This window comes from Vipera ursinii (assembly GCF_947247035.1).
Source record: "Vipera ursinii genome assembly, chromosome: 6".
In the NCBI taxonomy this organism is placed as follows: domain Eukaryota; kingdom Metazoa; phylum Chordata; class Lepidosauria; order Squamata; family Viperidae; genus Vipera; species Vipera ursinii.
In genome coordinates this window covers 88,301,393-88,324,905 of record NC_139515.1, presented here as the reverse complement: position 1 = coordinate 88,324,905, position 23,513 = coordinate 88,301,393, and the positions used below count along the sequence as shown (strand labels likewise).

The 23,513-nt window shown below is 44.3% G+C and overlaps 1 protein-coding gene and 1 long non-coding RNA gene across 2 annotated transcripts in view; one reads left to right on the top strand and one right to left on the bottom strand.

Moving 5' to 3' along the window:
* Positions 1–2,715, top strand: part of NRF1 (nuclear respiratory factor 1) — a 40,815-nt gene extending 38,100 nt beyond the window's left edge. Inside the window, exon 10 of the mRNA XM_083366578.1 lies at positions 203–2,715. Coding sequence (XP_083222704.1) covers positions 203–366 — 164 coding nt within the window. The 3' untranslated portion in view covers positions 367–2,715. The remainder of the gene's footprint in view (positions 1–202) is intronic.
* Positions 1–23,513, bottom strand: part of LOC310642465 — a 477,812-nt gene that overhangs the window by 403,087 nt on the left and 51,212 nt on the right. The gene's annotated exons all lie outside the window — the stretch shown is intronic.

Below are 23,513 nucleotides of genomic sequence, written 5' to 3'. Positions count from 1 at the left end.
GGGCAGGGAAGGTCATAAAAGCGAGCAAAACTCGCTTAACTGCCTTGCTTAGCCCAATATGCTTTGGGCGCAATTGTGGTCGTAAATCAAGGACTACCTGCATCGTTGTTGTTGTTTTTTTGTCTCTCTCTTTTCATCGGCTGGTAGAAATAACCAATCTTTCTTCGTCGCTCTCCCCCTCCCCCCCCAATTCTTTCCCCAGGCCTGGTCCAGATCCCGGTGAGCATGTACCAGACGGTGGTCACCAGCCTCGCCCAGGGCAACGGCCCCGTCCAGGTCGCCATGGCCCCCGTGACCGCCAGGATCACCGACAGCACCGTCACCATGGACGGCCAGGCGGTGGAAGTGGTCACGCTGGAACAATGACGGCCGACGAGGGCCGGATTGTGACGCCCTGCAGCTTCTTCCTCTCTTCTCCGAAACGATTTTTTTTTTCTACACCTCTCCCGAAAGGCAATCACGGGGTGTCGGAGTCTCGCAACTTTGGACTACACACACAACCCGGAGCGGGAAAAGGCGTGTGCGCGCTTGGGCCTCCAGCGGACCCACCCGTTCCCATCGGGAGTGAGGAGGCTCGTCCGGACAAGGATACGCCCGGCTTTCCTTGCATGGATCGCCCGTTCCGAAGAAGGGCGAGGATCGGAAAGCTTTTCCTTGTCCTTCGTTTGTGAAGTCGGGGTCCCGGGTGCCACCCCCTCCCTTGGTGGACTCTCCCCGTCCCACCCTTCCCACCGAGCTCCCCGCTGCCGTCCTCGCCGCGAGAACATAGGGCTTCTTTTTCACACGGACGAGAATTTTCGTACGAGAACGAGAAAAGTCGAGACGCCTTTGGGGAAAAAAAGACAGTTTTTCTTCCCTGAAAAGACGCCGGAGGGGAAAAAAAAAAAATCCCATCTCCTGGAGGAGGAGACGGGGATGGCTGTCAATCCTCCGATTCCAGATTGGTGTCCGGCCTTCTGGGACTCTTTTCGTAGCCAGGTGGGATTGGACGTCTCTCCCGTCGGAAAATCCACGCGAGACGACTCGTCCGAGGATCCTTCTCCCTTCCCGCGCTGATCTGTTTCGGCTTTCTTCCTTCTCTGCCCTCACGAGTTGCAAAAGGTCTAAAAAAGAGGCAGGGGGCACGCTGCAAAGAGGGTAACCCCCCCTCCTCTCGATTCCATCATCAGCCCCATTTTTGATCCACGAACCCTCAAAATCGTTCTTCCCGCATCTCAAGGGCCAGGCGACCGGTCTGGTTTTGGATCCCTTTCCCGTCAATCGGTGCCCCCTCGTGTGGAAACCTTGCCCCCAAAAATCCCCTTTTTCAGTCAAGATCCATATCGGGCGGTCCTGGGCCTCTCTCCTCTCCCTGGTTGATCCAACCCCATGGCCCATCATCCTTGCCAGTAGCTCTTGGCCACCGGCATCCGAGTCCATTCATGCTTCATGAAAAGGTGTGATGTCTCTGTTCCCCCTCTTTTCCTTCCTTCCTTCCTTCCTTCCTTCCTTCCTTCCTTCCTTCCTTCCTTCCTTCCTTCCTCTTTCTCTCCCCTCCCTTCCATCCCTCCCTCTGTTCTCTTCCTTTTCCTTCCTTCCTTCCTTCCTTCCTTCCTTCTTTCTTTCTTTCTTTCCTTCCTTCTTTCTTTCTTTCTTTCCTTCCTTCCTTCCTTCCTTCCTTCCTTCCTTCCTTCCTCTTTCTCTCCCCTCCCTTCCATCCCTCCCTCTGTTCCCTTCCTTTTCTTTCTTTCTTTCTTTCTTTCTTTCTTTCTTTCTTTCTTTCTTTCTTTCTTTCTTTCTTTCCTTCCTTTTTCCCCTCCCTTCCATCCCTCCCTCTGTTCCCTTCCTTTTCCTTCCTTCCTTCCTTCCTTCCTTCCTTCCTTCCTTCCTCTTTCTCTCCCCCCTTCCATCCCTCCCTCCTTTCCTTTCACCCTCCCTCCCTCTTTCCTTCTTTCCTCCCTGCCCACCGATGACCCCCAAAATAGCCGGGGAGGGGGAGGGGAGGGGGAAAGGGTCCTTGAATGGGTGGGTGAGAAGCAGCTCATTACCACCTAAGGCTGAACTGAGCAGTTACGCCTCCTATTTTGGGGGGCTTCCAGAGAGACCCCCCCCTGCCGCATCCCCACTCCTAAAAATTGCAAGACGGCGCCCTCTCCGTCTTTCCTCACGGAGTCGTCCGCAGTATTTAATTTCTTCCTTCTGTTCCTTGACGCAGAAATCACCCTTTTGCAAATCACCGGCTTTTCAAGGCTGGCCCTTCTCCCTGCCCTTCCCCACGGCCTCCCCTTCCCAGATTCACCTGTTTTTAAGATGGCTTCTTTCTTTTGCCCCCCCCCCCCGATTTAAAACGAGGAAACGAAAACCAGGAGGGTCCTTTGTATACATGTTTTCTTCCGGACGTAAATAGAGGAGAAGGTTTCCTTCCCAGGTCTTTTGATTTTCTATTTTATTTTATTATTATTTTGGGGGGGGTTGTTGTTTTTCATTTATAAATAATATTTTTTATTGTCGTTGTAAAGAGATGTCAGGTGTGACTTTAAAGTTGGTGTTCCTTTTTATGTTTCCCGCCCCACGACAGAATAAAGTTCTGATAGACTGAGAAATTATTTCCCCGAGACCCAAAGAAGAAGGAAAAAAAACTTTTTCCTCCGCCACTACTGTCAAAAGCATGGGGTTACCCTGTTGTTCCCCCCAATTCTGTCTTATTTCCTCATTCAATAAATTGTTACAGATGTGTCCAGAGGTTGCCCTTCTTTCACGCTTCTTTGTCTTCCGGAACCCAGGACAAAAGTGACAAGGCCGTTGGTTTATCCCATGGCTCTCCAAACTTGAGATAACTTTTTAAGACTTGTGGACTTCAACTCCCAGAATTCCCCAGCCACCCATGCTAGGGGCTCTCCAAACTTGATAACTTTAAGACTTGTGGACTTCAACTCTCAGAATTCCCCAGCCACCCATGCTAGGGGCTCTCCAAACTTGATAACTTTTTAAGACTTGTGGACTTCAACTCCCAGAATTCCCCAGCCACCCATGCTAGGGGCTCTCCAAACTTGATAACTTTTTAAGACTTGTGGACTTCAACTCCCAGAATTCTGGGCATTGAAGTCCACAAGTCTTAAAAGTTGCCAAGTTTGGAGAACATCCTAGTTTATCCTACGGAATTCTGAGGGGTTGAAGTCCACAAGTCGTAAAGTTGACAGGTTTGAGACCAATGTCTTACCCTATGGAATTCTGGGGGTTGAAGTCCACAAGTCTTAAAGTGGCCAAGTTTGGAGACCCTCCTGGTTTATCCTATGGAATTCTGGGAGCTGAAGTCCAAAAGTCTTAAAATGGCCAAGTTTGAAGACTCCTTAACCATCTGTGACCAGGCACACGGTTGTGTTTGCATTGCAGGTCAGCTGAACTTCAGCATCCTGCAAAAACCCAACAGTCCTCTTAGCGGATTGTGTGAATCGAACGGTCCCCTTCAGCACCAGGCAGTCCTTGATTTACAACCACAATCGAGCCCAGCATTTACCTTGCGGAGCAAGACCGTTGTGAAGTGAGCTTTGCCCCATTTTACGACCTTCCCTGCCACAGTGGTTAAGCGAATCGTTATTACGTTCGTCACATGGTCGTTAAGCGAATCCGGCTTCCCCCATTGACTGCCTGCCAGAAGGTCGCAAAAGGGAATCATATGACCCCCTTGGGACACTGCAAACCGTCATAAGTACATGCCAGTTGCCGAGCCTCTGAATTTTGATCGCGTGACCCCGGGGGAGGCTGCAACGGTCCTAAGTTTTCCAGGTTCTGATGAATGAGACAAATCAAACAAATTGCTGGCATAATTATTTATCTAAAAAGTCTTAGTAATGAAACGAAACATCGGCACTCATGGAGGGATGCCAGAATCTGAAATCTCCTCCCCCCAAACCCATCGTAACACACACACAGTCCCCACCCTTATCTACGCGTCATAAATCACATTATCCAATTAGTTTCACATATGAGGTCTCTCCTCCCATTCTGTACGCAGGCTTTTCTTATCTTCTCAAAATAGTCGTTAGAAAATTCCCTCCCTTCAAGATTCAAAGTGAAGCAGTTTAAACAAAAGGCCGTCTCTTAACATCGTCAGTGCCAAAACATGTCAGTGTTTGCAGCATTGACACTAAGTGGGGAAAAACCGGTCATAAGTCAGTTCACTGCCGTTGTAACCGGTCACTAAATGAATGGTTGTGAATCAAGGGTTACCTGCATTATGGGATCCATTGCAACCCAGCCCCAACATTTGTCAGTCTGAATTTAGAATTAAACTTCTTGCATCGTGTTGTGTCTACAAATAGCCGAGCATCTTAACTCTGGTTTAACTCAGAATGGGACAACTCACCGCGGCCACGTCACCACAGCCAAATTGATGATGATGATGATGATTTATTTATTTAGTTACATTTATATACCGCCCTTTCCCTGAGGACTCAGGGCGGTTTACAGGAAATTAAAAAATCCACCATACAAAAGTTAAAAAACCAAATTAAAAAATATTAAATTGACCCTGTACACTTAAAACCCCAATTAAAATTTTCTCCTCAGTCTGGGCCCGAGAGCTCAAAGAGCCAGGTCTTCAGGCTCCGGCGGAATGATCGGGAAGCAATTTTATTATTTTTTTTCCGTTCAAGTTGGCAGGATGAGAATGATGATGATGATGATGATGATGATGGAAGGGACCTTGGAGGTCATCTAGTCCAACCCCCTGCTCAACCAGGAAACCCTATACCATCTCAGACAAATGGCTGTCCAGTCTCTTCTTAAAAACTTCCAGTGTTGGAGCATTCACCGCTTCTGGAGGCAGGCTGTTCCACTGGTTAATTGTCCTCACTGTCAGGAAGTTTCTCCTTAGTTCTAGGTTGCTTCTCTCCTGGATGAGTTTCCACCCGTTGCTTCTTGTCCTGCCTTCAGGTGCTTTGGAGAATAGCTTGACTGCCTCTTCTTTGGGGCAGCCCCTGAGATACTGGAAGACTGCTATCCTGTCCCCACTCGTCCTTCTCTTCATTAAACTAGACATACCCAATTCCATCAACCGTTCCTTTTATGTTTTATCCTCCAGTCCCCTGATCCTCTTTGTTGCTCTTCTCTGCACTCTTTCCAGAGTCTCAACATCTTTTCTGCATCGTGGTGACCAAAACTGGATGCAGCATTCCAAGTGTGGCCTTACCAAGGCCTTGTAAAGTATTATTTGCCACGGGACAACTCGTTGTTGTTGTTAGTTGCGAAGTCGTGTCCGACCCATCGCGACCCTATGGACAACGTTCCTCCAGGCCTTCCTGTCCTCTACCATCTCCTGGAGTCCATTTAAGCTCACGCCTACTGCTTCAGTGACTCCATCCAGCCACCTCATTCTCTGTCGTCCCCTTCTTCTATTGCCCTCAATCTTTCCCAGCATTAGGCTCTTCTCCAGTGAGTCCTTCCTTCTCATTAGGTGGCCAAAGTATTTGAGTTTTAGCTTCAGGATCTGGCCTTCTAAAGAGCAGTCAGGGTTGATCTCCTCTAGGACTGACCGGTTTGATCGCCTTGCAGTCCAAGGAACTCGCAGGAGTCTTCTCCAGCACCATAGTTCAAAGGCTTCAATTCTTTGGCGCTCAGCCTTTCTTATGGTCCAGCTTTCACTGCCATACATTGCAACTGGGAAGACCATAGCCTTGACTATACGGATTTTTGTTGACAGGGTGATGTCTCTGCTTTTTAGTGTGCTGTCTAGATTTGCCATGGCTTTCCTCCCAAGGAGCAAGCGTCTTTTAATTTCTTGGCTACAGTCCCCATCTGCAGTGATCTTGGAGCCAAGGAAAATAAAATCTGTCACTACCTCCATTTCTTCCCCATCTATTTGCCAGGAATTGAGAGGGCCAGATGCCATGATCTTGGTTTTCTTAATGTTTAGTTTCAACCCAAGTTTTGCACTCTCCTTCTTCACCCGCAACACCAGGCTCTTTAGTTCTTCTTCACTTTCTGCCATTAGAGTGGTATCATCTGCATATCTTAGGTTGTTGATGTTTCTTCCGGCAATCTTAATTCCAACTTTTGATTCATCTAGCCCTGCCTTTCTCATGATGTGCTCTGCATATAAGTTAAATAGGCAAGGCGACAGTATACAGCCTTGCCGGACTCCTTTCCCAATTTTGAACCAATCAGTGGTTCCGTGTCCAGTTCTCACTGTTGCTTCTTGGCCCGCATATAGGTTTCTCAAGAGACAAATAAGATGGTCTGGTATGCCCATCTCTTTAAGGACTTGCCACAGTTTGTTATGATCCACACAATCAAAGGCTTTAGCATAGTCAATGAAGCAGAAGTAGATGTTTTTCTGGAACTCTCTAGCTTTCTCCATGATCCAGCGTATGTTAGCAATTTGATCTCTAGTTCCTCTGCCTCTTCGAAATCCTGCCTGTACTTCTGGTAGTTCTCGATCCACATACTGCTGGAGTCTAGCTTGTAGAATTTTAAGCATAACTTTACTAGCATGAGAAATGAGTGCAATGGTGCGATAGTTTGAACATTCTTTGGCACTGCCTTTCTTTGGAATTGGAATGTAAACTGATCTTTTCCAATCCTGTGGCCACTGTTGAGTTTTCCAAATTTGCTGGCAAATTGAGTGTAGCACTTTTACTGCATCGTCTTTTAAGATTTTGAATAGCTCAGCTGGAATACTGTCACCTCCACTAGCTTTGTTGTTGCTCAGCTTTTCTAAGGCCCACTTCACTTCACATTCTAGGATGTCTGGCTCGAGGTCAGTGACCACCTCATTGTGATTATCAGGGACGTTAAGCTCATTCTTGTATAATTCTTCTGTGTAATTTTGCCACCTCTTCTTAATCTCTTCTGCCTCTGTTAGGTCCCTGCCATTTTGGTCCTTTATCATGCCCATTTTTGCATGAAACGTTCCTTTCATCTCTCCAATTTTCTTGAAAAGATCTCTGGTCCTCCCTATTCTATTGTTTTCTTCTATTTCTTTGCATTGTTCATTTAAGAAGGCATTCTTATCTCTTCTAGCTATTCTTTGGAATTCTGCATTCAATTGGGCATATCTTTCTTTTTCTCCCTTGCCTTTCGCTTCCCTCCTTTCCTCAGCTATTTGCAAAGCTTCCTCAGACAGCCATTTTGCTTTCTTGCATTTCTTTTTCTTTGGGATGGTTTTGGTTGCTACCTGTTGTACAATGTTGCGAACCTCTGTCCATAGTTCTTCAGGCACTCTGTCTATCAGATCTAATTCCTTAAATCTATTTGTCACCTCTACTGTATATTCAACAGGAATATGATTTAATTCATACCTGACTGGCCTAGCGCTTTTCCCTACTTTCTTTAATTTAAGCCTAAACTTTGCAACAAGAAGCTCATGGTCTGAGCCACAGTCAGCTCCTGGTCTTGTTTTTACTGACTGTATAGAGCTTCTCCATCTTTGGCTGCAGAGCATATAGTCAATCTGATTTCTGTGTTGACCGTCTGGTGATGTCCATGTGTAAAGCCGTCTCTTGGGTTGTTGGAAAAGAGTGTTTGCTATGACCATCGTATTCTGTTGACAAAATTATATCAGCCTGTGCCCTGCTTCATTTTGTACTCCAAGGCCAAACTTGCCTGTTATTCCAGTTATCTTTTGGCTTCCTACTTTAGCATTCCAATCCCCCATGATGATAAGGACATCATTTCTGGGTGTTAGTTCTATAAGGTGCTGTAGGGCTTCATAGAACCGGTCAATTTCATCCTCTTCAGCACTGGTGGTTGGGGCATAGACTTGGACTACTGTGATATTGAATGGTTTGCCTTGGATTCGAACTGAGATCATTCTGTCATTTTGAGGATTGTATCCCAGTATTGCTTTTCCTATTTTTTTATTGACTATGAAGGCTACTCCATTTCTTCTGAGGGATTCTTGCCCACAGTAGTATACCTGATGGTCATCTGAATTAAATTCACCCATTCCTGTCCATTTTAGTTCGCTGATACCTAAGATGTCGATGTTCAGTCTTGACATCTCTTGTTTGACCACTTTCAAGCTTTCCTTGATTCATGGATCTTACATTCCAGGTTCCTATGGAGAAAAAATCTTTACAGCATCGGACTTTCCTTTCACCACCAGACATATCCACAGCTGAGCGTCCTTTCGGCTTTGGCCCAGTCGCTTCATTCTTTCTGGCGCTACTAGTACTAGCCCTCTGCTCTTCCCCAGTAGCATGTTGGACGCCTTCCGACCTGAGGGGCTCATCTTCCAGCGTCATATCGTTTTGCCTTTTGGTACTGTCCATAGGGTTTTCATGGCAAAGATACTGGAGTGGGTTGCCATTTCCTTCTCCAGTGGATCACGTTTTGTCAGAACTCTCTGCAGGGGGATGGACTAGAAGACCTCCGGGGTCCCTTCCAGCTCTATTCTATTCCAAGACATTTTTGGTGCATGCGCGTCGTGAATAGATTTTGGATCTGTGGGGGAACCCGGGCTCCATTTGGGTTTCTGGTCCTGGAATCGAACTTAAGGTAAGTGTGAGATGGCCTCACGAGACCGATGGTTCGTTGAGGTGCTTCCAAGAAAAAGGCAGCACGCAGGGATGCAATCAGATGAAGCTTTATTTAAAGACAGAGTAAAGAGAAAGAGTTCCCTGGCATGGAGGCATCCATGCCTGGATTGAGCTCATGGATCATTCCCAGAGGGAGCTTGAAGAAGAAAGCAACAAGAGAGCAACAAGAGAGAGAGCAGCCCCTGAGCAGAGGTTTTTATGGGGTGTGAGGTGTTCTCACAATGAATCGTTAAAGGTGCTTCCAAGCAAAGGCATCACGCAGAGATGCAATCATATTAGCTTTATTCATGATAGATCAAAGAGAAAGAAATACTTGGCATGACTAAGGACTAAGAGCTAGGAGAGGAGAAAACTAGAACTAGAATTAGAACAAAGAGCAGCCCCTCGTGCAGAGGTATTTATGGGGGGTCTTGGTCCCTCCCTGACCATAAAACACTCTCACCAATGGGGCTGTGGGTCCGAGACCCTTGGCTCATCAGTGGAAGCAAAGAAGCCTCTTTGCCTCCATCTGATGACCCTTTTGGGGAACTGCCATGGCTGGCACTAATCATCTAACATGGGGGTCCCCAGCCCCTCCCTTGCCAATGAGAGTGAGGGGGCTGGAGGGCCATTAACTCTCTCCAATGGGGCTGCAGGGGCCGGAGAGCCCTGACCCACCAGTGGGAGCAAAGATGCCTCTTTGCTCCCATCTGATGACCTTTTGGGGAACTGCCATGGCTGGCACAAAAACATCTAACAGTGAGGGAAAGACATTCCGAAGAAATGATTTCAGAGTCCTACAGAATTTAGACCATAAAAAGCCAAGCAATTTTATTTTTTATTTTTTCCGTTCAAGTTGGCAGGATGGTCCCTGGAGAAGAAAAAGCCGTTTATTCCTCCCAGCCCGGACACTGAAGTGAGTTTTGCCCCATTTTACGACCTTGGCCACTGTCGTTAAGTGAATTGCTGCAGTTGTAAGTTAATCCTCCGGTTGTTAAGAGAATCTGGCTTCCCCCACTGACTTTGCTCACCAGAGGATTGCAAAAGGGGGGGTCACGTGACCTCCCCCGGGACGCTGCAGTCGTCATAAATACGAGTCAGTTGCCAAGCGTCTGAATTTCCTTCTCTTTCTCTCTTTCACCTTCCTTCCTTCCTTTTTTCTTTCTTTCCTTCTCTTTCTCTTTCTCTTTCTTTCTTTCTTTCTTTCCTCTTTCTCTCTCCTTCCTTCCTTTCTTTCTTCCTTTCCTTCTCTTTTTCCTTCCTTTCTTTTTCTTTTTCTTTCTTTCCTTCTCTTTCTCCTTCCTCTTTCTTTCATTCTTTCTTTCTCTTTCTTTCTTTCCTTCTCTTTCTCTCTCCTTCCTCTTTTTTTCTCTTTCTTTCTTCCTTCCTTCCTTCCTTCCTTTCCATCTTTTTCCTTCCTTTCTTTTTCTTTTGCTTTCTTTCCTTTTCTTTCTTTTCTTTCTCTTTTTCTTTCTTTCTTTCTTTCTTTCCTTCTTTCTTTCTTTCTTCCTTCCTTCCTTTCCTTCTTTTTCCTTCCTTTCTTTTTCTTTCTTTCCTTTTCTTTCTTTCTTTCCCTTTCTTTCTTTCTTTCTTTCTTTCTTTCTTTCTTTCTTTCTTTCTTTCTCTTTCTTTCTTTCTTTCTTTCTTTCTTTCCTTCTTTCTTTCTTTCTCTTTCTTTCTTTCTTTCTTTCTTTCTTTCTTTCTTTCTTTCTTCCTTCCTTCCTTCCTTTCCTTCTTTTTCCTTTCCTTCTTTTTCTTTCTTTCCTTTTCTTTCTTTCTTTCCCTTTCTTTCTTTCTTTCCCTTTCTTTCTTTCTTTCTTTCTTTCCCTTTCTTTCTTTCTTTCTTTCTTTCTTTCTTTCTTTCTTTCTTTCTTTCTTTCCAGTTTGAAGGGATCAGCTATCCATTCATGGAGAGATCACTCCCTTAAACGAGACTTGGGCTGATGCACAGACTGGCATATGGTGGTGACCCAACATTGTCTTATTTTACTGGGCCAGAACTGTTCCCAGTCACGATCTAAATGCCTGATTTGACTTTTTAAGCCCTAAACAGCTTAAGGCCCAGTTCTCAAAGGACTCATCCTTAAGATGAGCTTATCCAGACATTAAGGTCAGCATCCTAGGATTCTTAAAGTCACCTTTCCCCTGTTTGCACAAGTCATATTACTGTTTTATAAGGGTAAGGCCACACTTGGAATATTGAATCCAGTTTTAGTCACCACAATATAAAAAAAAGATGTTGAGACTCTGGAAAGAGTGCAGAGAAGAGCAACAAAGATGATCAGGGGACTGGAGGCTAAAACATACGAAGAACGGTTGCAGGAATTGGGTATGTCTAGTTCAGGGGTCGGCAACCCCTGGTCTAGTTTAATGAAGAGAAGGACGAGTGGGGACATGATAGCAGTCTTCCAGTATCTCAGGGGCTGCCCCAAAGAAGAGGCAGTCAAGCTATTCTCCAAAGCACCTGAAGGCAGGACAAGAAGCAACAGATCATGGAAACTCATCAAGGAGAGAAGCAACCTAGAACTAAGGAGAAATTTCCTGACATTGAGAACAATTAACCAGTGGAACAACCTGCCTCCAGACGCTGTGAATGCTCCAACACTGGAGGTTTTTAAGAAGAGACTGGACTGCCATTTGTCTGAAATGGTATAGGGTCTCCTGCCTGAGCAGAGGGTTGGACTAGATGACCTCCAAGTTCCCTTCCAATTCTGTTTTATTCTGTATTCAGTGGAACGGCTTGACTTTAGAAGTGGTGGGTGCTCCATCACTGGAGCTTTTAAAGAAGAGAGTGGACAACCGTTTGTCTGAAATGGTTCAGGGTTTCCTGCTTGAGCAGAGGGTTGGACTAGAGGACCTCCAAGGTCCCTTTCAACTCTGTGATTCTGCTTTCTTGAACATGAGACCGTCTGAGCCCAGTTTAAAGCCTTTTTAACCATGGTTTTAGCATGCTTGGAAATATCCGTTTGGAAGGATGACCCAGGATCGTTCCACGAACTAAAAATCTCATTTTATGGTAAGGGATTGTTTTTCACAGCAAGTTGGAATACTTTGTGAGCAGAAAACAAACGGAATACAGATAGTCCTCGGCTTATGACCAGAACGGAGCCAAAAAATTTTGTTGCTAAGCCAGATAGTTGTTAAGTGAATTTTGGCCTATTTTAGTCAGTTGCAAAGTCCCAGAATTTTGATCCCGCAACCACAGGATGCTACAACAGTCGGTAATAAGTCTTTTTTTTTTCCAATTTCACTATAATTTCAAACGGTCACTAAATGAATGATTTTAAGTCAAGGACTATCTCCGTAAGATCTTTTGTCCATTCCAGCCAATAATCTCCCTTGGCCAATTTTTTTTAAAAAAATACACAGAGACAATCATCGGTTTGCATGTTTATTTATCCGTTCATTTATTAACAGTTTTTCAAGGCAAGAAAAAATATATTTGAGTTACAAAGAAATACATTTGGGCTAGACCTCTGCAAAAATCCAGGGGTAAAAGTGGATGAGGAATAGAATAGAATAGAATAGAATAGAATAGAATAGAATAGAATAGAATAGAATAGAATAGAATAGAATAGAATAGAATAGAATAGAATAGAATAGAATAGAATAGAATAGAATAGAATAGAATAGAATAGAATAATAGAACAGAACAAAACAGAACAGAACAGAACAGAGCTGTAAAGATCTGGCTAAGGCAGGGCTAGGCAACCTTGGCCCCCTCATGACTCGTGGACTTCAACTCCCAGAATTCCTGAGCCAGCATGGCTCTTATGGAAACCTCTCCATTTCTCCTCAGCATGGCTGGCTCAGGAATTCTGGGAGTTGAAGTCCACAAGTCATAAAAGAGCCGAGGTTGCCTAGCCCTGGCCTAAGGCATCCAAGGGAGGGGTAGGGCTAGATGACTTTCTAGGTCCCTTCCAACTCTTCACAGACATAGATCACTTTTGCTGAATAATCTTAAACAGATCAAATTTAACCTAGCCATGAAATTTTAGCGTTTATCAGATATCATAAGGGATAAAGAGGGTGCTCGAATTATGACAACTGAGCTGAGAATTTCCGTTGCTAATCAAGGCGGCTGTTAAGTGAGTTACCAACAATTTATAACCTTTTTGCGGTTGTTAAGTGAATCTGGTTCAGCAAATTGATGTTGCTTATTTGAAGCTGGCTGGGAAGAGCTTAAAATAGCAATCAGGGTGCTACAACCATCATGAGCAGGGGGCTGGACTAGAAGACCTCCAAGGTCCCTTCCAGCTTCGATTCGATTCGATTCGATTCTATTCTATTCTATTCTATTCTATTCTATTCTATTCTATTCTATTATTATTTCTTCATTCCTCCTATTCTATTCTATTCTATTCTATTCTATTCTATTCTATTCTATTCTATTCTATTCTATTCTATTCTATTCTATTCATCTAATCTAATCTAATTCTTAATTTATATTGACAAGTGCCCAAATTTTGATCACCCTGGGGATGCTGCCACGGTCGTACGTGTGAAAAACGGTCCTAAGTCCCTTTTTTCAGGGCCCTTGTAACTTCGAACGGCCACTAAACAGACGGCTGTACGTCAAGGACTTATGTGTGTTCTAGTGGCGCTCCAGTTCCGCTTATTATTTCTTAAATATATACGATGCCAGTCATCCCACATTTTCGGTGACCGACAGATATGAAAAGCAGGATAACCGTTGAAGCTGATCCAAATGCCGAAAGGTGCAAAACTTTCCCCCCTCAAACTCCAACGAAGAGGTGGCCGTCAGTCCGCAGTCCGGATTCCTAAATTCGCCTAGCTCCTGAGCCCGTGCAAAAAAAAACCAAACAAACAACGAGGCCGATCAAGCAGCCTGAGTCTACGTGATCGGCTAAGCCACCCAGCACCGCTGTCCCCTCACCCTTAACCAAGGTTAAACGAAATGCGCTTAGGGTTTTTGTGCAAAGGCTGCCAGGGGGATGGAGTTAAGCACCAGGGCATCTTTAAATATTGGCAATGACCTTGGTGCGAGTCGGCACTTGGCTGGCTCAGCCCTTGCCCTTAAGGAGATCATTTCAGAAGCAATTAATTTAGCCCAGGGTGCCAAGGGCCAGTCCGGAATATTTTTTCTAATATTATTTGGGCGGGTTTTGACGGTTCTGCTCTGCTCTGGGGTACATCAGATCTGTCCATTCAGGAAAACGAAATTAATAATGTATTAATTAAAAGAGGTTGTGTGTGTGTGTGTGTGTGTGTTCTTGTCTAGTTTTGTTCTGCTTTTGTGTTGCTTTCTCTCTTTTTCCCTTTGTTTTTGGAGTCTGTATTTTAAGGTTTTGAAAATAAAACTAATACTACTACTACTAATTATTAAATAATAATAATAATAATAATAATAATAATAATAATAATAATAATAATAATAATAATAATAATAATAATAAAGATTTAGCAGTATAGGGAGAATAACATTAGGATCTCTGGATTAAAAAAATACCTGCCGGGGACGAGGGCAGAAGTGGGCTGGAGGAGGGGGGGGTCTTCCCCTCCCAAATCGTGGCCTCTCTCCCACCCCCCAGGCTTGTTTCTGCTGGGCATCTGACATGATTTGTAAGTGCAGAGAGCCCTAATCCCAGCCTCATCCGATATCCGCAGAGCTTACTCCCAATACGCCAGCAGCCTGGCCTAGATTTCGCTCCCGCAGCAGCAACCGGCTTGCTGGGGACAAACAGGGAATCGCATTAGCATCCCACCCGGGATGGGGGTGGGGGTGGGGGGGAGGAGGTGGAAAGGAAGGGGGCAGGTGGAGGTGGGGAGGGCCAAGGTGGTCAGAGAAGGCAGGAGCCTTGGCGGGGAGGGGGGGGGATGCTGGGTGGATGGGTGGGGGCTGTCAGGGGAAAACCAATCAGGCATTTCTCTGACCCAGCATCCATGATTCCTGGGCAGGAAGGAGGGAGGAAGGGAGGAAGGAAGGAGAAGAGAGAGGAAGGAAGAGAGGAAGGAGGGGTGGATGGATGGATGGACGGACGGAAGGAGAGGAAGAAGAAAGAGGAAGGAGGGATGAATGAATGGACGATGGATGGATGGATGAGAGGAAGGAGAGAGAGGAAGGAAGAAGAAAGAAGGAAGGGAGGGAAGGGAGGAAAGAAGGAGGGAGGGAGGGAGGAAGGAGGGAGAGAGGGAATGATGATGATGATGATGATGATGATGATGGAAGGGATCTTGGAGGTCATCTAGTCCAACCCCCCTGCTCAGGCAGGAAACCCTATATAATTTCAAACAATAGAATAGAATAGAATAGAATAGAATAGAATAGAATAGAATAGAATAGAATAGAATAGAATAGAATAGAATAGAATAGAATAGAATAGAATAGAATAGAATAGAATAGAAGTTGGAAGGGACCTTGGAGGTCTTCTAGTCCAACCCCCTGCTCAGGCAGGAAACCCTACACCATTTCAGACAAACGGCTGTCCAGTCTCCTCTTCTGAAATTGATGGAGGGAAGCCAGGAAGGAAGGAAGGAGAGGGAGGAGAGAGGAAAGAAGAAAGGCTAGAGAGGAAGGAGGGGGTGAATGGATGGATGGATGGAAGGAGAGGAAGGAGAGAGAGAAAAAGGAAGGAGAAAAAGGATAGGAGGGAAAGATGGATGAATGGAAGGATGGAAGGATGGAAGGAAAGAGAGAGAGAGAGGAAAGAGAGAGAGGAAGAAGCCTGTTGGGAAGGCGACTTATGACCAGTTTTCATACTAATGACCGTTGCAGCGTCCTCGTCATCACATGGATCAAAATTCAGACATTTGGCAGCTGACTCATATTTATGACGGTCGCAGTGTCCCGGGGGGTCACAGGATCCCCCTTTTGTGACCTTCTGACAAGGGAAGCCAGATTCACTTAACAACCGGGTTAGTAACTTAACCCCTGCAACAACTGTGGCAAGGAAGGCCGTCAAATGGGGCAAAACTCACTGAACAAATGTCTCACTTAGCAACATAAATTTTGGACTCCATTGTGGCCGTAAGTCGAGGACTATCTATAGGTTGTGGGGGGGGGGGGCCTAAGGATGCCAGAGATTGCTTAGCAATTTTCAGTTGCTAAGTGAAACAGCTGTTAAGTGAGTTGTGCCCCATTTTATGACCTTTCTCACCACAGTTGTTAAATGAATTGCTGCTATTCTCTTCTATTCTATATTAAAAATTCTATATTCTATATTCTCTTCTCTTCTCTTCTCTTCTCTTCTCTTCTCTTCTCTTCTATTCCCTATTTTCTATTCTACTCTATTTCTATTCTATTCTATTCCCCTATTTTCTATTCTATTCTATTCATTCCTTATTCTATTCTATTCTATTCTATTCTATTCTATTCTATTCTATTCTATTCTATTCTATTCTATTCTATTCTATTCTATTCTATTCCATTCCATTTCATTCCATATCTTCTCTTCTCTTCTCTTCTCTTCTCTTCTCTTCTCTTCTCTTCTCTTCTCTTCTCTTCTATTCCCTATTTTCTATTCTACTCTATTTCTATTCTATTCTATTCCCCTATTTTCTATTCTATTCTATTCATTCCTTATTCTATTCTATTCTATTCTATTCTATTCTATTCTATTCTATTCTATTCTATTCTATTCTATTCTATTCTATTCTATTCTATTCCATTCCATTTCATTCCATATCTTCTCTTCTCTTCTCTTCTCTTCTCTTCTCTTCTCTTCTCTTCTCTTCTCTTCTCTTCTATTCCCTATTTTCTATTCTACTCTATTTCTATTCTATTCTATTCCCCTATTTTCTATTCTATTCTATTCATTCCTTATTCTATTCTATTCTATTCTATTCTATTCTATTCTATTCTATTCTATTCTATTCTATTCTATTCTATTCTATTCTATTCTATTCCATTCCATTTCATTCCATATCTTCTCTTCTCTTCTCTTCTCTTCTCTTCTCTTCTCTTCTCTTCTCTTCTCTTCTCTTCTCTTCTATTCCCTATTTTCTATTCTACTCTATTTCTATTCTATTCTATTCCCCTATTTTCTATTCTATTCTATTCATTCCTTATTCTATTCTATTCTATTCTATTCTATTCTATTCTATTCTATTCTATTCTATTCTATTCTATTCTATTCTATTCTATTCTATTCCATTCCATTTCATTCCATATCTTCTCTTCTCTTCTCTTCTCTTCTCTTCTCTTCTCTTCTCTTCTCTTCTCTTCTCTTCTATTCCCTATTTTCTATTCTACTCTATTTCTATTCTATTCTATTCCCCTATTTTCTATTCTATTCTATTCATTCCTTATTCTATTCTATTCTATTCTATTCTATTCTATTCTATTCTATTCTATTCTATTCTATTCTATTCTATTCTATTCTATTCTATTCCATTCCATTTCATTCCATATCTTCTCTTCTCTTCTCTTCTCTTCTCTTCTCTTCTCTTCTCTTCTCTTCTCTTCTCTTCTCTTCTATTCCCTATTTTCTATTCTACTCTATTTCTATTCTATTCTATTCCCCTATTTTCTATTCTATTCTATTCATTCCTTATTCTATTCTATTCTATTCTATTCTATTCTATTCTATTCTATTCTATTCTATTCTATTCTATTCTATTCTATTCTATTCTATTCCATTCCATTTCATTCCATATCTTCTCTTCTCTTCTCTTCTCTTCTCTTCTCTTCTCTTCTCTTCTCTTCTCTTCTCTTCTATTCCCTATTTTCTATTCTACTCTATTTCTATTCTATTCTATTCCCCTATTTTCTATTCTATTCTATTCATTCCTTATTCTATTCTATTCTATTCTATTCTATTCTATTCTATTCTATTCTATTCTATTCTATTCTATTCTATTTTTTCAAAATAAAAGCCTCAATTCTAGAGCTCCCTTACATAAAATTCCTAGGAAGGCGACTTTGATTTTGAACATTTTTAAAAAGAACAAAAAAAAAAAACAACCCAGAAAACCAAGTTTCTAGTCCTCATGGAAGAGAACGGAAGTTACTATTTGGCATAGGAAAGCATTTTCTTCTTCGGAAGCCAAGCTCCCAGCCAGAAAAGCCAGGAAGATGCAGAATTCACCCTGTGACTTCGACCAGGTAGAGAAATGGTGTTTTTTTTCCCACATCTGGCTGTACCTGATCCAGCCACTGACCCAGATGAGATGAGATGCTGGTTGGCTCTTCCGTCATCCTTGAAGCTTGACCATCAGCTCCCCCTCCCCTTGGTGGTTCAGAGGGAAGGGGAGACACCGGCGACTCAGCTTGACCCCCCCCAGGCGGTAGTTGGCAAGTCTAGAACCACCGGAACCGGATAGCTCACCAGTGTGAGTTCTACCATTGCCAAAGACCGCAAGAGGGAGAGACCCCCCCGAGGACCCTCGGCAAAAGGCTGGGCTCAGACAAGTCTCCTGTGGAGAAAACCTGCACGGCCTCCATTGTTGGGCTCCTTCAGGGCGAGCATCCATCTGCGCCGGATGGTCTTGCGTTGCACGTGAATGACATGTCTGGTCTGAAATGGGAGAGAAAAAACACACACACACATATCATGCTGGTTGTATGGTGTGAAAGAGAGACCAGGGCTTGTACACACAAACACACACACACACACAAGCACACACACGTACTTTTTTATTGGAAGGTGCCTAATAACCATTTTAAGAGTAAAGTTATTAAGAACCAAGGGAAGATACAGGTCGTCCTCGATTTATAACCGTTCGTCTAGTGCAGGGGTCGGCAACCTCGGCTCTTTTATGACTCGTGGACTTCAACTCCCAGAATTCCTGAGCCAGCATAGCTGGCTCAGGAATTCTGGGAGTTGAAGTCCACGAGTCATAAAAGAGCCGAGGTTGCCGACCCCTGGTCTAGTGACTTCGTTGAAAGTTACAACGGCACTGAAGAAAGCAACTTGTGAACGTTTTTCACACTTACGACCCCTGTGCAGCATCCCCGTGGTCACAGGATCAAAATTTGGACACTCGGCACCTGGCACGTACTTATGACGGTTGCAGTGTCCCAGGTCACGTGATCCCCTTTTACGACCTTCTGGCAAATAAAGCCAATGGGGAAGCCAGGTTCACCTAACAACCGTGTTAATAGCGACCGCAGTGACCTGCTTAACAATTGTACAGGGTAGGTTGTAAAATGTGGCAAAATTCACTCAACAAATGTCTCACTTAGCAATGGATAATTTTGGGCTCAGTTGTGTTCGTAAATCGAGGACTATTTAATCCCGGATGGATCAGAGGCAAGGATTGTGGTGATTTGTGGCAGATAAAGAAGCCGTTGTAGACTTTCTAGAAGTTAAACACAATAACTGATTGTTAACAGAGGCTTGGAAGTTTAACTTTGCTGTCGATTTACCGATTAACCAGTTTATTTTTGCATACAGTGGACAGAGAACAGACCAAATTAGTTGTAAATAGATGGAGAAGTTTATGCAGGGAGTCCTCGACTTACGACCACAATCGAGCCCCAAATTTATGTTGCTAAGTGAGACATCTGTGAAGTGAGTTTTGCCCCATTTTGCAACTTTCCTTGCCACCTTTGTTAAGAGAACCGCTGCAGTTGTTAAAGTAGTCACGCGGCTGTTAAGCGCATCCGGCTTTCCCCCCCTTTGACTTCGCTTCTCGGAAGGTCGCAAAAGGGGAAATCACGTGACACCCCCCCCCCCGGGACACTGCAAACCGTCGTAAATATGAGTCAGTTGTCCAGCATCCAAATGTAAATCACATGACCCTGGGGAATGCTGCAATGGTCCTAAGGGTGAAAAAAAGTCAGAAGTTGTTCTGTACCAGCCTGCTACCGGCCCTGCAGAAAAGGCAGGGACAACCCCTTTTACAATAAGGCAAGAGGCTGGAATTACACCTGCCAAATTTATTACCACAAAAACAAACGGAACAAGACAAACCAAGAAACCGGAGCTTTAAGAAACATGAACTATCCGAGCGGTTGCCTTCAGCAAACCAGCCCTCCCACGCATTCCCCTTAAATACAGTTCAGGGCGTGGCCTCTCTCTGCCTCCTTCCGAGGTGCCCCATTGCCTTCCTCTGTTTACTCCTGCTTGACTGCCTCCTGCGTCGGGCGTCCTTGAACAGGGCCAGCTGTGGGTCATCTTCATCCACGCTGTCAGGCTCACACAGCTGGGTCTCCGTGGTGACCAAGTGGGAGGGGCCTGGCTGAGGGCTCTCATCAGCAAGATCTTCAACCCCCTCAGCAAGGTCTTCAACACCCCCCTCCTCCTCCTCTGAGTCGTCTGACCCAACTGCCGAACCCACAGGCTGACCCTGAATCACAACAGAAGTCACATTTTTGGGTGCCATTGCAACTCGGAATGGTCACTAAGCGAAGCGTGGTCAGTAGAGGACTCCCCGTAAATTTTGGGCCTGCTTCTCAAGGCGGGGAAACTAATCTATTTATCGGTAATCAACCAGGGGGGAATAACACATATACCGTGTTTCCCCCCAAAAAATAAGACTCCACCGGGAAATAAGCCCCAGTGTGATTTTTTTCCAGGGTGCTCGTAATATAAACCCTAGCCCCAAAATAAGCCCCAGCATTGTGGTTTCCCTGGGGGTGGGGGGGGGGGAAGTGGAGGATTAGGGTTAGGGTAAAATGAGACCTAACCAGAAAATAAACCCTAATAGATCTTTCGGAGCAAAAATTAATATAGGATCCGGGCTTAATTTGGGGGGGGGGGGAAACACGGTATATACCTTGTTGTTTTTTGTTTTCCCTTTTCAACGCCAACTTTTTTTTTCCTCCGTGTTTTGTGTATTTTGGCTTGCCTTTTTTTTTTGCTTCTTAATTTTTAGAGGTTGGAATTTCTATCTTATCTTTCTGAATAAAATAAAAGAAACTTTAAAAAAGGCGCACACAGACAGACAGACAGACAGACACACACACACACACACAACTTCAAAGCAGTCTGCCTTCATCAATCCTCAAAGGGCATCAGGCCGATGTTCTCCCTCATTCAGCCTTGGGGAGACTTTTAACCTCTGATCTCTCCTCAAAGTGCACTATTGGCTGGGTGACCCCCACAGATGTGTTGAGACAGGCCAGCTGCTGACTGGGGAGGGGGGAGCATGGAAGCTGAAAAAAACAACCTCCACCCCCCCTTGGGGCTTCCTATTTTACCTCCCAACTTTGGAACCCACATGGAGAAAACCTAATATTGTCCTCGACTTACGAGGGAGCCCAACATTCATGTTGCTAAAGCGAGACACCTCGCGAAGTGAGTTTTGCCCCGTTTTATGACCTTTCTCGCCCCCCTCCCCCCCCGAGTTCCTCAGTGAATCTTTGCAGTCGTTAAAGTCAATGACACGGTCCTTAAGCGAATCTGGCTTTTTCCCCCCCCCCTCATGTTGGCTTGGCTGGTCAGAAGGTTGCAAAAGGGGATCGGGTGAACCGCCGGGACTCTGCGACCGCCGTAAACGTGAGTCAGTTGCCAAGCTGGTCAGAATTTTGCTCACGTAACCGCAGTGGTTGTAAGCGTGAACAATGATCACAAGTTGCTTTCTTTCGGTGCCGTTCTCACTTCGGTCGCTAAATGAACAGTTGTAAGTCGAGGTCAAGGCGATAATATAATAATATAATAAATAAATAAAAATATAATAAATAAATAATGTCGCGTTCGCATGGGAGCCAAGGCCTTAAGATGCAGCTCTGAAGGCACCACGTTGCACCGGAAGGACGGGAGGCAAGGGTCCCCAGCCTCAAATTTGAAAGCCGAAGAAATGCAATTAATCCCAATTTTTCTCCCTACTTCTGGACGGATCTCCTGAGGTGCCTTTTCCATCTGGGTCCACCCCGGAGGTGGGGGGGCTCTGCCTCCCCAAGACAGACGGACACCTCTGGATTCCCAGGGCCCCGGTTGCGTAAGAAGGGACCACAATGGCACACTTCTGTGCCGTTACCTGCCATGCGCCTTGGGGACACGAAGCCGGGCTTATTCCGCTCCGGGGAGAAAGAAAACAATTCTTGGCTAATTAAGGTGTGTGTTTTTTTCCAGATGGCAGGTTGGAAAACATTGTAAAAGGGCCTCATTTTGCCTCCTTCAAGCATCCGGGGTGCCTCTTTCCTCCCATCCTACCTGCAAACTCACCTTTGCTTATTTCTTTGCAGCCTTTATTTCCTTTTCCTGCTTTCCTTTCCAGGTGGCTGCCGCCTAATTCCAGCTCCTTCTCTGGAGCCGGGAACCCGGAAAATAAGCATTAAGCTACCTTTCCTCCTGTTGCATTGAGGTGGGAAGGATGCCTTATGTTGATTAAGAGCCTTTATTTTAAGTCTGTCTGTAATGAAATCAAATCAGGGTCAGCCTGATTTAGTATTTGCATCTTTCTTTCTTTCTTTCTTTCTTTCTTTCTTTCTTTCTTTCTTTCTTTCTTTCTTTCTTTCTTTCTCTTCCTGATTTCCTTTCTTTCTTTCCTTCTTTTTCTTTCTTTCTCTTTCTTTCTTTCCCTTCCTTATTTCCTTCATTCTCTTTCTTTCTTTCTTTCTTTCCTTCATTCCTTCTTTCTTTCTCCTCCCTCTCTTTCTTTCTTTTCCTTCCTTATTTCCTTCCTTATTGCCTTCATTCCTTCTTTCTTTCTCCTCCTTTTCTTTCTTTCTTCTTTCCTTTTCTTTCTTTCCCTTCCTTATTTCCTTCTATTTCTCCTCCGTCCCTCCCTTCTTTTTCTCATCTCTCTTTCCTTCACCTTTCTTTCTTTTTCTTCTCTCTCTCTCTTTCTTTCTTTCTTTCTTTCTCTTTCTTTCTTTCCTTTCCTTATTTCCTTCATTCCTTCTTTCTCCTCCCTCCCTCCCTTTCTTTCTTTTTCTCATCTCTCTCTCTCTCTCTCTCTCTCTCTCTTTCTTTCTTTCTTTCTTTCCTCACTTCCTAAAAGACCTCAGGGCATAACCATAAAAATAAAAGCAGGGCTGATTTTGCTTCGATCCAGAAAAAGGTGGCGATTATGCCTACATTTTACGATGCAGAATCAACCAAGCAAAAATCAAAGCATTCTGTTTTAAGGCAGACTTGTTTTTAGAGATAGAAGGGTTGAGGCGGTGGGGGGGGGGTGAGGATGAAGGTTGACATATTCTCAAAAGATTCTCCTGCTTCTTTTCATCTCCTGACACCACCAGAAATCCCTGGGATGCATCTAAATCCATCCTGGCTTCCATTAACTCATCTCAGGTTGTTGTTTCTTGGGGGTAAAAAAAAAAGCATGGGGCACAGACCTGTTAGAAAAAAAAATGGACAGAAGATCTCTTCGGAAGAACGCTGATCTCTTTTTGCATTGGAATTACAAATTGCACTGAGATTAAATTGGGGGAAGGGACACAGACAAGGGTGAGATAAATAAATAAATTCATTTCTGCGTTTCCCCCAAATCTTGACCCAAACAGAACGTTGCATTTTCAGGAACGCACAATAGCCTGCCCAACCTTATCCCAAGCAAGTTCTTTAAAGGCACCGAAATCGCGCACCTCACTAGTCATTCAGATCATGGCCATGTTCACACATCCGCCTGGCTCCTGAATTAACCCATTTTCAGGGTCAGCTCAGCTGTCTGATCCCCAGATTAACCAAGCTGGCTAAGTTTCCACAAAGCTAACCAAGATCGAAACCAACTAGCATTAGTGAAAATGCTGCAGCTGCTATCGTAGATTTTTCTCTGGGCGGGCTAAGCGTGCTGTCTGAACACAGTCAATGTCAGATCGTGCAGTTTTCTCTTCTTTCCAGACCGATCTTGCTGCCAAATCATATTTTTTCCCCAAGGGGGGCTGGGATTGGGGTGTCTGGGTGGGGGTGGGAAACCTTGCAAGTAGTAAATCCTAATCAACCTTAGTTGGTTTCAAAAAGATAAACAGCTTCAGGACCGGTTTGGACTTGAATAGCAAACACCAAAAAATCCACAGCTGGAGGCTAAATTGGGAAGCAAGAATTATTCTCTCCCTTTCTGCCTCTCTTTAAACTACAGTTAAAAAATTTCCGCTACTAAGTGAGACAGTGAATTTTGCCCCATTTTATGACCTATCTTGCCAAAGTTGTTAAGTGAATCTCGCCGTTG